General features: G+C 37.2%; 1 protein-coding gene across 1 annotated transcript in view; it reads right to left on the reverse strand.

Annotated features, from left to right (window-relative positions):
• The window catches only part of LOC102769157 (transcriptional regulator ATRX), a 114945-nt gene that overhangs the window by 34617 nt on the left and 66338 nt on the right, over window positions 1–13990 (reverse strand). Inside the window, exons 14-15 of the mRNA XM_006774061.2 lie at window positions 3274–3451; window positions 1639–1833 (exon numbers count right to left, since the gene is read on the reverse strand). Of these exons, the coding sequence (XP_006774124.1) occupies window positions 1639–1833; window positions 3274–3451 (373 nt within the window). The remainder of the gene's footprint in view (window positions 1–1638; window positions 1834–3273; window positions 3452–13990) is intronic.

Consider the following 13990-nt stretch of genomic DNA (forward strand, 5'->3'; position numbering starts at 1 on the left):
TTGGAGAAAATACAATATACAGATGAAGAATTATATACATGAAACCTGTATAATTTTATTAACCTATAAATTCAATTAAAATATTTTTAAAGAAAAAACATGCCCAGCTGGTGTGGTTCATTGGTTGAACATCAACCTATGAACCAGGTAGTTGTGGTTCAATTCCTGGTTGGCAGTTCAACCCCCAGTAGGGGGCGATCAGGAGGCAGCCAATCAATGATTCTGTCTCATCGTTGATGTTTCTATCTTTTCCTCTCCCTTCTTCTCTGAAATCAATTATATATACATTCAAAAGTAACAACAGCTACTTAACAAATTAATTGGAAAAATAAATGATTCATATTAGCATTAGCCATTATTCCTATTAACTTTTTCTTTCATTAAATGTGTCCAACCATATGAGTAACCAAAATACTTTTCAATTTTTTTACAAATGACTAAAGTGACTTTGATAGAGTGTCACCGTAACCTGGTAGCTGCTTTCCCAATTCTCTTAACGGGCATATGGAACCTTAAGTGTTTGAATTTGAAACCAGAACAACAGGAATACCATATCCCAACAATTCCGCCCAGAATGGCTTTTTAGATAACTAGAATAGGTTTAAATATATAAACTCCCTATTTAGATCAGAGCACATATGGTTTTCTCTTATGATCAAAGGGTCAAAATGTAATCTACTGTCATATTACATTTCTATGTTAATATTAAAAAATGTTTTTTTATCTAAGGACAGTGGACCAAATGACACTAGTCCTGGCTCTGCCCCTTATTGGCTGAAAATTGTTGACAAAATCACTGAATGTCTCTGACCCTAAGTTTCCCTACTTATAAAATGAGAGGGCTTCACTAGATTACCTTTAAGGTCCTTTTCCAAGTCTTACTTGCTTTATGACAATGAAAACTATCAAGTAAGAGACACTTTTATTTGCTGATTCTTAATTACTATACGACAGCAAAGAATGTTACGGAAGAGATAGTTAATTTTCATATACATTTTAAAATTATGTACGCCCTCTACTGGAGATTATTAAAAGAGAACCATACTACAAGGAGGGTGCTAAAGTAGGTTTACAGTTGTTCGTATGGAAAAATACAAATTAATAAATAATAATACAAGAATAAACTGTTTTGTGTACTCATAACTGTAAACCTACTTTGCCCACCCCTGAATTTCTTTTAAGGTTTCTACCCAGAAACCTTTTTCTGCAGGGCTGAACTTTTTATTTGACATAAAATATTTATTTCAGATTATGCTATCTTTTTGTATTGTTATGTGGAGAACTAACGACGCATCCTTTCATTTAAAAACAATTTTATGGCCCAACCGGCGTGGCTCAGTATTAGGCGCCAACTTATAAACCAGGAAGTCATGGTTCAATTTCTATTCAGGGCACATGCCCGGGTTGTGGGCTTGATCGTGCAGGAGGCAGCCAATTGATTCTTTCTCATCATTGATGTTTCTATCTCTCTCTCCCTCTCCCTTCCTCTCTGAAATCAATAAAAATATATATTTGAAAAATAAACAATTTTATGCTCTTTGAAAAATTCTGAAATATAGCCGTAGTCAGATTTATAGTAGTAAAATTCCCTTAGTCCATGTCGGAATTTTTTTGAGCTACTAATTTAAAGATGCTTACCTTTGGCAGCATGGGAGTATCCCTTTTCTTCTTTTTTTCTGAATTAGGGTCATCTAATAAGTCTGGCTCAAAAGTATAAAGTTCAGTAAGCTCATTCATGGTAAAATGACGCTCGACCTGCTGCTGATCAACAACTCTAAAGGACAATGACTGCTTAGTTACTTGCCGATCATAAATCTTATCTTCCATGGTTCCCTTTGTAAAAAGAAGGAACAATATATAAATAAGTAAATTATGCAAACACAAAACTTAATCAAGTGGAAATATAGTTATTGGTTAATATGAAACGGCAAAACTTCATAGCATATCTGCCATAAAGCAAATTTTATTAGCAGTGCTACTTAATTCATGGGAGATTTCATTCAATATGGTTTACTTTGACAAAAATCATTCTCTACTATCTTATTAATATGATTCATATGTTGCTTAATATATTTCTGAAGTTGGCAGAAGTAGGAGAGCAGTCAGATACCAAGGTAAACAGAAATAAATGAGTACATAAAATAAGAATTTAGGGGGTATTGAAGTAAGACTGCAAGAGGGCAGCTTAATAACTTTTCAATGGACTATAATAAGCTCTCAGTAATCACTATGAAATGACTTTATATCAAGTCTTACTTTCTGTAATTTCAGGACAGAAAATTAATATAGCTAAAATGTCATCTCTATTATATATTTAGCATTTAAACTAGAATAAAAAGGAGTTCTTAATTTAAATAATACGAAGGAGTTTACAATGTATTTACCAATTATACCATGTACTAAAGATCATCAAATAAGCAAGGACCTACCAATAAAAACCAGTCTCAGGTTGAGAAACCCAGATTTTTAGGCAGGTGGAAAAGTTAAAAGAACAACTTGATTCTATAAACCTGTATTACTCTGAACTGCACCCACCTCACTGATTTTACTACTTTTCTTCAAATTCAGTATCTGTTTTTAATACCTTAGTTTTCATTTAAAGGTAATTACTTTACTATTATATACTCTTTGTTATTATCATAAGTTAACTTTGTCTTCTTACTTATCCATATTCCTCAAATTAAGAGACTCTGGTGGCCACTAAAAACAATGATCATTTGACCTTTGTTTCTTTAAGCAATTTAGATTTAGTTATTGGGTTTTCTATGTATGCTAAGTAAAAGAACTATAAATGTTTAACTTTCCTGAACTAGCCAGAAAATGCTATGGGGAGAGATGTGGGGGGCGACTGGATGAAAGAAGGTGAAGGGATTAGCCAAAGAACATATATGCATAGCCCAAGGACACAACAGCGTGGTGAAGCCCCCTCCCCCGGGGGGAGGGGAGGTGAAGCCTGGGAGGTGGGTAAAGGAAAAAGGGGGGCAGGGGAGACAGGGGATATCTGTAATTATGTTAAAAAAATTTTAAAAAGCTAAATATGCTTACCCATGCAAATCCATCTCAGTCTGAGAAAGTTGACATTATAGATATGGAAGAATGACAAAACAGAAAATCATGATAGGCCAAAACTGACTGCTGCTGCTTTATGTATAGGAATGATGTTTTCAACTTTGTTTGCCTCTCTAATACATATATGTTCTGCATTCCAAAAATATTGTTTCACCCAACATTACAATAAGACAAAAAGAATAAGAATATAAATTATGAACTTACCTGAGCTAAGAACCTATATACATATACAGGTTTAGTTTGTCCAAAGCGATAAACTCTGAATATACTCTGGATATCATAGGATGGATTCCAAGAAGCATCAAATATAATCACTCGATTAGCAGCTACCAGGTTAATGCCAAGAGATCCTGCTTTGGTGGAAATAATAAACAATCGTCCTCTGAAAATGAAAATACAGAATGAATGCTTTAGTAATGAGTGTTTCACAGAAATTTTAATTATACTATGGCTTTTTAATCCTAAGGCAGTTTTCTGAACAATCAAGAGTTCAGAGAATTCATTTCTCACTTACTGAATTAAACAAGACATGTCTAAAGAATTAGATTGAAGCTTTATATGCCCAGGAAGAATCTTAATGCTGGAAAATAAAATAGTCTGAATTAGGAATAAAGATAAATATGGAAATCACATGTTAATAATGTATTCAAGGTATTTGCAGATTTCTGAGTAAATGTAGAAAATTTAAGTATAACTCAACAGTCCATATTATGTTCAGTACTCCTATTAGCATTAAATACATCTAAATGAAGGAAAGTGCCCCATGAATTGAGTGTATTAGGGGTACCTTATATGAAATTACAATAGAGCATAATGAAGGTAGGGAAATTAGATAGATGCAAGATACCGAGGAAGCTAAAATAGGACCAAGAAGACAGAAAGCTCCAAGAATGCGTTCAAGGGAGAAAAAAAAAAAAAAGAAACTGTTAGATTACCTGCTGTGTCAGAACACAAGAATTTATATTTCTGTAGGAGAATTTGGGAATGAGTGATAGGTTCATAGAAACTGAGAAAGTGGTAAAAATAAACTATTCAACAAAAATAAACAGGTATACAAAAAAGGAAAAGTAATCACAATATTTCAAATAGCTTCAGCATGAATATTTACATACTCACAATAAACGAAACACTCCAAATTGATTTAGGTAAACACTATGAAAAATATATACTAAGAAAATAATTGAGGAAAAATGTGTGTGCGCACGTGGGTAAATTCCCACAAGAGACTGTAGAAAGGACATATGTAAGTAAATACCAGAAGAATTGCCAAGAGTCGATATTGATTATCTGCAAGGAATAGAAATCATGGGTAGAAAAGGGTTGCTGAAGGAACTATGTGCACTCCTTCAAATTTCTTGGTAAACATTATGCTTGGTAGCTGCATAAGATTCTATTGGATGACTACATAATTTGTTTACTGTTGGCAATTTAGAGTGAGAAAACCCCTGGAATATAATAAACGTTCAACAATCTCCATAAAATGCCTTTATACACCAAGTCTTATAAGACCATAAAGTTGAAAACAAAAAATATCTATAATACAGAGGACTAAATTATATTTTGGCTCTTCAATGGTTTAAATTTCCATTAAAAATCTGCGACATTATGGTATATGATAAAAACAGGATATAGAGCCTTCCATATAACAGAAGCTCATTAAAAACAAAACATAAAGCCTGACCAGCATGGCTCAGTGATTGAGCATCGACCTATGAACCAGGAGGTCACAGTTCAATTCCCGGTCAGGGCACATGCCCGGGTATCAGCTCAATCTCCAGTAGGGGGCATGTAGGAGGCAGCCAATCAATGATTCTCTCTCATCATTGATATTTCCATCTCTCTCTCCCTCTCTGTTCCTCTCTAAAACCAATAAAAATATATTAAAAAACAAAACAAAGACAAAACATACATACAATATTAACAGTGGTTATCCCTGGTCACTAGGATTACGATATTTATTTTCTTTATACTTCTGTAATAATACACACTCATTACAGAGAACAAACTGTGTTTTCTTTAATTAATGGACATATATAAGGTTTAAGGGCAAATGCTGCCCCCAAATTACTCCACTTATTTACATCTATTCCACACCAGCAAAAGGATCAAGCACATAGAAAAGTACAAACTATGTAGGTTAAACACACACACGCGTGTGTGCACACACACACACAACAACAACAACAAAACAAAAAACACACACAAAAAAGGAAACTTTGTAGAAAACTTCAAAGCTCTTTGGTATGAATCCACTAATGAAGAGTTGCGCGGGTTTAGTAAGAATGCTTATCACAGTTATGCTAAGCTAGACTTGGAATACAAAAGATGAAAAAATATCTGGTCAGTGCACTTCAGAAGACCACCAACTACAAGACACCAGACATATAAACAATTGTAATGCAGTCTAATTTACAACATTAGATGTATTTATTTATATTTTATTTTAAAAGCATACAAGTAGAATTACAGTTTATCCCCATTTACAAAAATTAATTCAAAGTAGATCAAAGACCTAAATATAAGACCTGAAACAGTAAGTTACATAGAAGAAAGCATAGGTACCGAACTTATGAACCTTGGTCATACGGAACATTTTATGAACTTGACCCCAAAGGCAAGGGAAGTAAAGGCAAAAATAAATAAATGGGGCAATATCAAACCAAAAGGCTGCTGCACAGCAACAGAAACGGACAACCATACAAGGAGGCAGCCAACCAGATGGGAGATGATATTTACAAACAGTAGCTCTGGTAAAGGTTTAATTTCCAAAATACATAAAGAACTCATAAAACTCAATACCAAACAAACAAACAACCCAATCAAAAAGTGGGCAGAGGACCTGAAAATACACCTCTCCCAAGAAGACATACGAACAGCCAACAATATATGAGAAGATGTTCAACCTCACTGGCAATTAGGAAATTGCAAATCAAAACTACAATGAGATGCCACCTCATACATGCTAGACTGACCATACCAACAAGACAAGCAATAACAAGTGTTAGAGAGGTAGAAAAAAGGAAACCCTCATTCATTGCTAATGGGAATATAGACTGGTGTAACCACTATGGAAAGCAGACTGGTGATTCCTCAAAAAATTGAGAACAGAGTTACCACATGACTCAACAATTCCTCTCCTGGGTATATACCCCCAAACCTCATGTATTCACAAAGATATATGCACCCCTATGTTCACTGCAGCATTATTCATGGTGGACAAGACATGGAAATAGCCAGTGTCCTGCAACAGAGGACTGGATAAAGAGATGTGGTACATATACACAATGGAATACTACTCAGCCATGAGGCAGGATGAAATAGCGCCATGTGCAACAACATGGATGGACCTTTGAAAATATTTTGCTAAGTGAAATAAGTTAGAATAAGAAGCATATTATTTCACTCATATGTGGAATATAACACTGAAACTCATGAACACAAACAGCAATGTGGTGGCTGCCAGACGGAACGAGGTGGGGGAAGTAGGGGGTCCTAATATCCGGAGAAGATTCGACTTTGCATGGTGGGCATATGGTGCAATATACAGATCTTGTAACAAAAACCCACACCTGAAACCTGTATGTTCATGTTGACCAATGTTGCCCCAATGAATTTTTTTAAAAAGTCAAAGTATACAAGTGGGAAGCAAAACTGCTTAATTTTACCTCCAAAAGGAAAAAAACAAAAAGCAAAAAGAACCACAGACAAGTGACTGAACTGTTATTAAGAATTATTTTACAACTACTTAACCTTCAATATTATTCAGGCTGGGATATGTAAGTCTACACTGAGATAAATTAACCAGGATATTTTTAGATTAAAAAAATACTAAACATCAGTATTAAAGTATACACGGAAAAAAGTATACACTAAAAACAAAAACAATGAAAATATGAACCATTGTTTGAATAGTGCTGCTTTATAAGTCTACTAGAGGCCCGGTGCACAAAAATTTGTGCACTCAGGGGTCCCTCAGCCCGGCCTGTGCCCTCTCGCAGTCTGGGACCCCTCAGGGGATGACCACCTACTGGCTTAGGCCCGCTCCTCGGGGATTGGGCCTAAGCTGGCAGTCAGACATCCCTCTGGCAGCCTGGGAGCCCTCAGGGGATGTCCACTTGCCAGCAGGGAGCAGGGCTAAGCTGCAGTCGGACATCCTTAGCACTGCTGAGGAGGCAGGAGAGGCTCCCACCACCACCGCTGTACTGGCAGCTGTCAGCCTGGCTTATGGCTGAGCAGAGCTCCCCCTGTGGGAGCGCACTGACCACCAGGGGGCAGCTCCTGCATTGAGCGTCTGCCTCCTGATGGTCAGTGTATGTCATAGTGACCAGTCATTCTGCTGTTAGGGTCAGTTTGCATATTACCCTTTTATTATATAGGATTGGTAAAAACATGTATTTTGTTAGGCATATACTTAAAAGTAGAATTGTTGGGTCATAGGGTATGTGTATGGTTCTGTCAAAGCTGAACAAATAGTTCTTCAAACAGCTTATTCCAATTTACATTCCCACCAGCATTGTATGAGAGTTCCAGTTGTTCCATATCCTTGACAATTAATACTATTGTTTTTATTATAACCTTTAGAAAATAGTTTAAGGGTCACACGGATGTGCAACATGAATACAGGCAGTTCCCTAGTACCCTTGATACAGCTTTCCCCAAAGGTAATAATTTACATAACTATAGTACTCTGTGAAAACCAGGAAATTGACATCGGTGTAATACTATGAACTCAGGTACAGAGCTGATTTAACTTTCACAAGTTTTTATATGCACTTTTTTGTTTGGTGTACAGTTCTGAGAAACTTTACCATGTATGCAGAACCATGTAACCATGACCACAAACAGGATACAGAATTGTTCCAACACCACACACACACACACACACACACACACACACACACACACACACACAAAACCTCCTTTGTTACCCTTAGTATGTATAACCTACCCTTAACCCTAATACCTGACAACCCCTAATCTATTCTCTGTCATATAATTTTGTACATCAAGGTCACATGAATGGAATCATACAGTATGTAACCTCTGAAAATTGGCATTTTTCTTTCAGCATAAAGCCCATCAGACTCATCCAAACTGTTGACTGGATCAATATCAATAGTTCATTCCTTTTTATTGCTGAGAATATTACATTATACAGATATACTATCATTTATTTATCTATTCACATATTAAAGGTTATCTGGTTTGTTTCCAGTTTTTGGCAATCACAAATAAAGATGCTATGAATACCTATGATTGGTTTCCATGTGAAATAAGTTTTCAATTCTCTGGCATAAATATATTTAAGAGTGTGTTTGCAGGGTTGCATGTAAATAAATATTTAATTGGTTTTTTAAAAAACTATTAAGTTGTTTTATAGGAGAGTGGTTGTGCCATTTCACATTCTCAATAGCACTGAAAAAGATACCCATTTTCTCTGCATCCTTCACAGCATTTGGTATTGTCACTATTTTATATTTCAATTATTCAAATAGCTATAAAGCAGTATCTCCTTGTTGGTAATTTCAATTTTCCTATTGCCTGGTGATACTGAATATTTTTTCACGTGGTTATTTGGCATGCATAGATCCTCTTCAGTGAATTGTCAGTTTAAGTCCTTGGCCTTTTCAAATGGAACAATGATATTTTTTACTATTACATTTAGAGAATTTTCATGAGTCCTTTGTTAGATAAGCTACTTGCAAATATTTTCGCCAAGTATGTGGCTTGTCTTTTCCTCTTCTTACAGACAAGGTTGTAATTTTGGTTGTCCAATTATTGGTTTACCAGTGGCTCATTGCACGAAGATTTGGGCAAAAGGCCTTCCTTCCCCTGGCTGCAGGCACTGGTTTTACTCCGGCATCCGGGACCCAGGCCTTTGGTCCAGCTGCAGCAGCGAGGCTTGGCTTCTCCCCCAGTGACCCAGGCCCCCAGCCACTCTTGAAGCGGAGTCCAAGGCCGGCGGGAAGCTTGGCTTCCTCCGTCACCGGGAGCAACCCAAGCCTCCTGCTCGCTCCAGTTCCATGACAGACGCCATCTTCAGTCGTCTTCAGTCTTTGCTCCACACCTGTGTATGCAAATTAACCGCCATTTTTGTTGGGTTAATTTGCATAGTCGCACTGACTGGCTGGTGGGTATAGCTGAGTGTCGGAGTCAAGGTTAATTTGCGTGTTTCTCTTTTATTATATAGGATTCTTTAATGACTTACAAGCCTTTGGTTCCATGATTAAAAGCAATTTGCCTAATCTTCCTGAGGTTTTCTTCAATTTTCTTAACAGGTATAATGTTACATTTACATTTATGATCCATTTGCACTTCATTTTAGGGCGAGGCTTAGGGTCAACGTTCATTTTCAGCCTGTTAATAACCAATTGTTTCAATACCATTTGTTTATATTTTATTTTTCAATTACAATTGGCATTCAATATTATATTAGTTTTAGCCATACAGCATAGTGGTTAGGCAATGATATAATTTGCGAAGTGGCCCTCCTAATAATTCTAGTACTTTACTTGACATCATATACAATATTACAATATTATTGACTATATTCCCTATGATATACTTTACATACCCATGAGTACTGTGTAATACCAGTTGCACTTCTTAATCCCTTCCTCTTTTTCACCCAGCCTCTCAATCCCCCCTCCATCTGGCAATCTTAAATTGGTTTTCTTTAAAAAAACAACAACAACAACAACAACCATTTTTGTTGATTTCAGAGAGGAATGGAGGGGGAGAGATAAAAACATCAATGACGAGAGAGAATCATTGATCAGCTGCCTTCTGCACGGCCCCCACCAGGGATGGAGCCTGAAACCCCGACGTGTGCCATGACCAGGAATCAAACCGGACTTCCTGGTTCATAGGTCAATACTCAACCACTTTTGTTCTTTAGATTCCACACAGAAGCGAAATCATATATTTGTCTCTGACTTATTTCACTTAGCATAATATGGTTTTCTGCATGTATGACTGTTTGTTTTATATGTTTCTTTCTTTTGTTCTTTATTTTTTTAAAATATATTTTTATTGATTTTTCACAGTGAGGAAGGGAGAGAGATAGAAACATTGATGAGAGAGAAACATCTATCAGCTGCCTCCTGCACATCTCCCACTGGGGATGTGCCCGCAACCCAGGTACATGCCCTTGACCGGAATCGAACCTGGGACCCCTCAGTCCGCAGGCCGACGCTCTATCCACCAAGCCAAACCGGTTTCGGCTCTTTTGTTCTTTAGATTCCACACAGAAGAGAAATCATATATTTGTCTCTGACTTATTTCACTTAGCATAATACCCTCTAAGGCTATTATGCAAATAGTAAAATATCATTGCTTTTTTATGCCTGAGTAATAGTCCATAATAAATATGTGCCACTTCTTTATCCAGTCATCTACTGATGGACACTTGGTTTGTTTTTATATCTTTGGATATTGTAAATAACACAGCAATGATCATAGGGGTGGATATATCTATGAATTAGTATTTTAAATTTATTTGGATATATACAAAAAAGCGAAATAGCTAGATCATAAGATACTTTTATTTTTATTAGTTTGAGGAGCCACCATACTATTTCCCATAGTGGCTGCACAAATCTGCATTGCCACCAATAGTACACAAGGATTCCCTTTATACCACATCCTTGTCAGCACTTGTTTATTGATTTAATGATAGCCATCCTGACAGATGTGAGATGGTATATCATTGTGCTTTGAATTGGCATTTCTCTGATAATTAGTGATGTCGAGCATTTTTTCACGTCTATTGGCAATCTGTATGTCTTCTTTGGAGAGATATCTATTCAGGTACCCTGCCCATTTTTTTAACTGGATTGCTTATTTTTTGTTTTTGAGTTGAATGAGTTTACAAATTTTGAATGTTAACCCCTTATAAATATAACATTGAAAAATATATACTCTCATTCATTAGGCTGATATTTTGTTTTGATGATGGCTTCCATAGCTGTCTAAAACTTTTTAGTTTGAAATAGTCCCATTTTTTTTTTGTTTCCCTTACCCAATGAAATACATCAGAAAAAAATATATTGCTGAGAGAAATGTAAAAGATTTTACTGCCTATTTTTTCTTCTAGGAGTTGAATAGTAATGGATTTCACATTTGTCTTTAATCCATTTTGAGTTTGTTTTTGTACATAGTGCAAGAAAGTGGTCTAGTTTCATTTTTTAAAATGTATCTTTTTCAACTTTCCCAACACTAATTATTGAGTAGACAGCCTTTGCCTCATTGTATGTTCTTACTTCCTTTGTCATATATAAATCAACCACAAAGGCATGGGTTTATTTTTGGACTCTCAATTCTGTTCCATTGATCTATGTGTGTTTTACGCCATTGCCATGCAGTTTTGATTACTATACCCTTATAGTATAGTTTGATATCAAGAAGCGAAATACCTCCAACTTTGTTCTTACTTCTCAAGATTGCCATGGCTATTCAGGGTCTTTTGTGGTTCCAAATGTTAGGATTATTTGTTCTACTCCTGTGAAAAATGACATTGTTGTTTTTAGAGGGATTTCCTGGAATCTATAGACTGCTTTAGGTAGTATGGATATTTTAGCAATGTTAACTTTTCCAATCCATGAGCAGGATACAAGCTTCCATTTCTTTGTACCTTCTTCAATTGTCTATGTTACTGTGTTATATTATTCCAAGTAATGATTTTTAACCTTATAGATTAAATTTATCTCTAGGAGACAACCAAGATTGCGGCATAGGTAAGCACCTGTACATGCCACCTCTCACAACCACATCAAAATCCAACTAAAAGACAAAACAAATATCATCCAGAACCACAGGAAAGCTGGTTGAGTGGAAGTTATACAACTAGAAGCAAAGAAAAAAGCAGGTTGAGTCAGTAGGAGGTACGGAGGTGCGGAAGTGCAGAGGTACGGAGGCGTGTGCGAAACAGGCTGGCAACTGGGTGCGCTGTTATTTTTTTCAATTGGGAAGGAGATACAAGCTCCCGATTGCTCTGAACTCCAGTTCTGGGGGAGACTCTGAGGACTCAGACTCATAAGAGGAGAAACTGGACTGTCTGGCATCTGGCCGGAACACGAGGGCGGCTTTCTCTCAGAGGTGCTTCATTGTTTCTTCACAGTGCCACGGGACACAGAGGCCTGGGGACCTCTCTGGGAAAGGGCTGACTGGAAGGCATTGCTGTTTGCTCCACACTGGTGATTCCCTGAGATGCCGCCCCACCCAAGCTGTATGCAGCATCTTTTGCATATGAATGGCCTGTCATTTTGCAACCTAAAACCTAACAAACTACAGCTGGGTCAGAGAACTCCAAAGCTTCCAAAAGGCTTAAGACCCTGCAAAAGCAGCCTATATTGCTTCATAGCTGGGCCTCATCTGGGCATTTTCAGGCCCCCAATAAATAGGAGGAATAGGCAGATCTCTCTGTAGCTCCTGCTGGGTGGTCTCAAGCATCAGCTGACTTTGCATCTCCTTGGAGATCCAAGAGCCAGTGTACCCAGTGGTCATGGTGAGACCATACAGATTACAGCTCTTCACATCCATAAGCGACACACTCAAGGGGCAGATTCAGTGAGAACCAAAGCCCCACTGAAGCAAGTCCTGCCCCATAAGGGTGTCTCCAGCACAGCAGTTCTCTCATTGTAGACACAGCCGGTCCTCACAGCCAATTGGCCTGGAGGTCAACTCCTCCCAGTGATACCAACTACAATCAAGCCTTAACTACAGCAAGACTGTGCACACAGCCCACAAAGGGGTGCACCAAGAGTGTCCACCTCAGGTAACTGGGGAGGCTGAGCCACTGGGCCTTCTAGGACACCTACCACAGAAGGCCACTCTATCAACACAGGGAAGCAGCCAGAATGTGGAGACAAAGAAACATGTCACAAATGAAAGAAATGGAGGAAAGCAAACTTCTGGATATAGTGTTCAAAACCACAGTTATAAGGTTACTCAAGAATCTTCTAGAAACCTCTGAGAAATATATTGAGACCCTCAAGGATATGAAAAAGGACCAATCAGAAATTAAGCATATACTGACTGAAATAAAGAATAATGTACAGAGATCAACAGCAGACTAGAGAATCCCAAGAATTGAGTCAAAGATTTGAAATACGAAGAAGCAAAAAATACCCAACAGGAAAAACAAAAAGAAAAAAGAATCCAAAAATATGAAGATAGTATAAGGAGCCTCTGGAACAACTTCAAGCATACCAACATCTGAATTATGGGCATGCCAGAAGAAGAGAGAGAGCAAGATATTGAAAACCTATTTGAAGAAATGAAAGAAAACTTCCCCTACCTGCTGAAAGAAATAGACTTACACGTCCAGGAAGCACAGAGAACCCCAAACAAAAGGAATCCAAAGAGGACCACACCAAGACACATCATAATTAAAATGCCAAGGGCAAAAAACAAAGAGAGAATATTAAAAGTAGCAAGAGAAAAACAGATAACCTACAAGGGAGTGCCCATACAACTTGATTTCTCAACAGAAACTATGCAGGCCAGAACGGAGTGGCAAGAAATATTCAAAGTGATGAATAGCAAGAACCTACAACCAAGATTACTCTACCCAGCAAAGCTAACAATTAGAATTGAAGGTCAGATAAAGAGCTTCACAGACAAGAAAAAGCTAAAGGAGTTCATCACCACCAAACCAGAATTATATGAAATGCTGAAGGGTATTCCTTAAGAAGAGGAAGAAGAAAAAGGTAAAAATAAAAATTATGAACAACGAAGTGACAACAAAAACATATCAACAAGTGAATCTAAAAATCAAATGAATAAAAAATCTGATGAACAGAGTGAACTGGTGAATATAATAGAATTAGGGGCATAGAAAGGGAGTGGACTGACAATTCTCAGGGGGTGGGGGGGAAGGAGGTGTAGGGGGTGTGGGAAGAGACTGTCCCAAAATGAAATG

Source organism: Myotis davidii, unplaced genomic scaffold (assembly GCF_000327345.1).
Source record: "Myotis davidii unplaced genomic scaffold, ASM32734v1 scaffold1627, whole genome shotgun sequence".
Classification (NCBI taxonomy): domain Eukaryota; kingdom Metazoa; phylum Chordata; class Mammalia; order Chiroptera; family Vespertilionidae; genus Myotis; species Myotis davidii.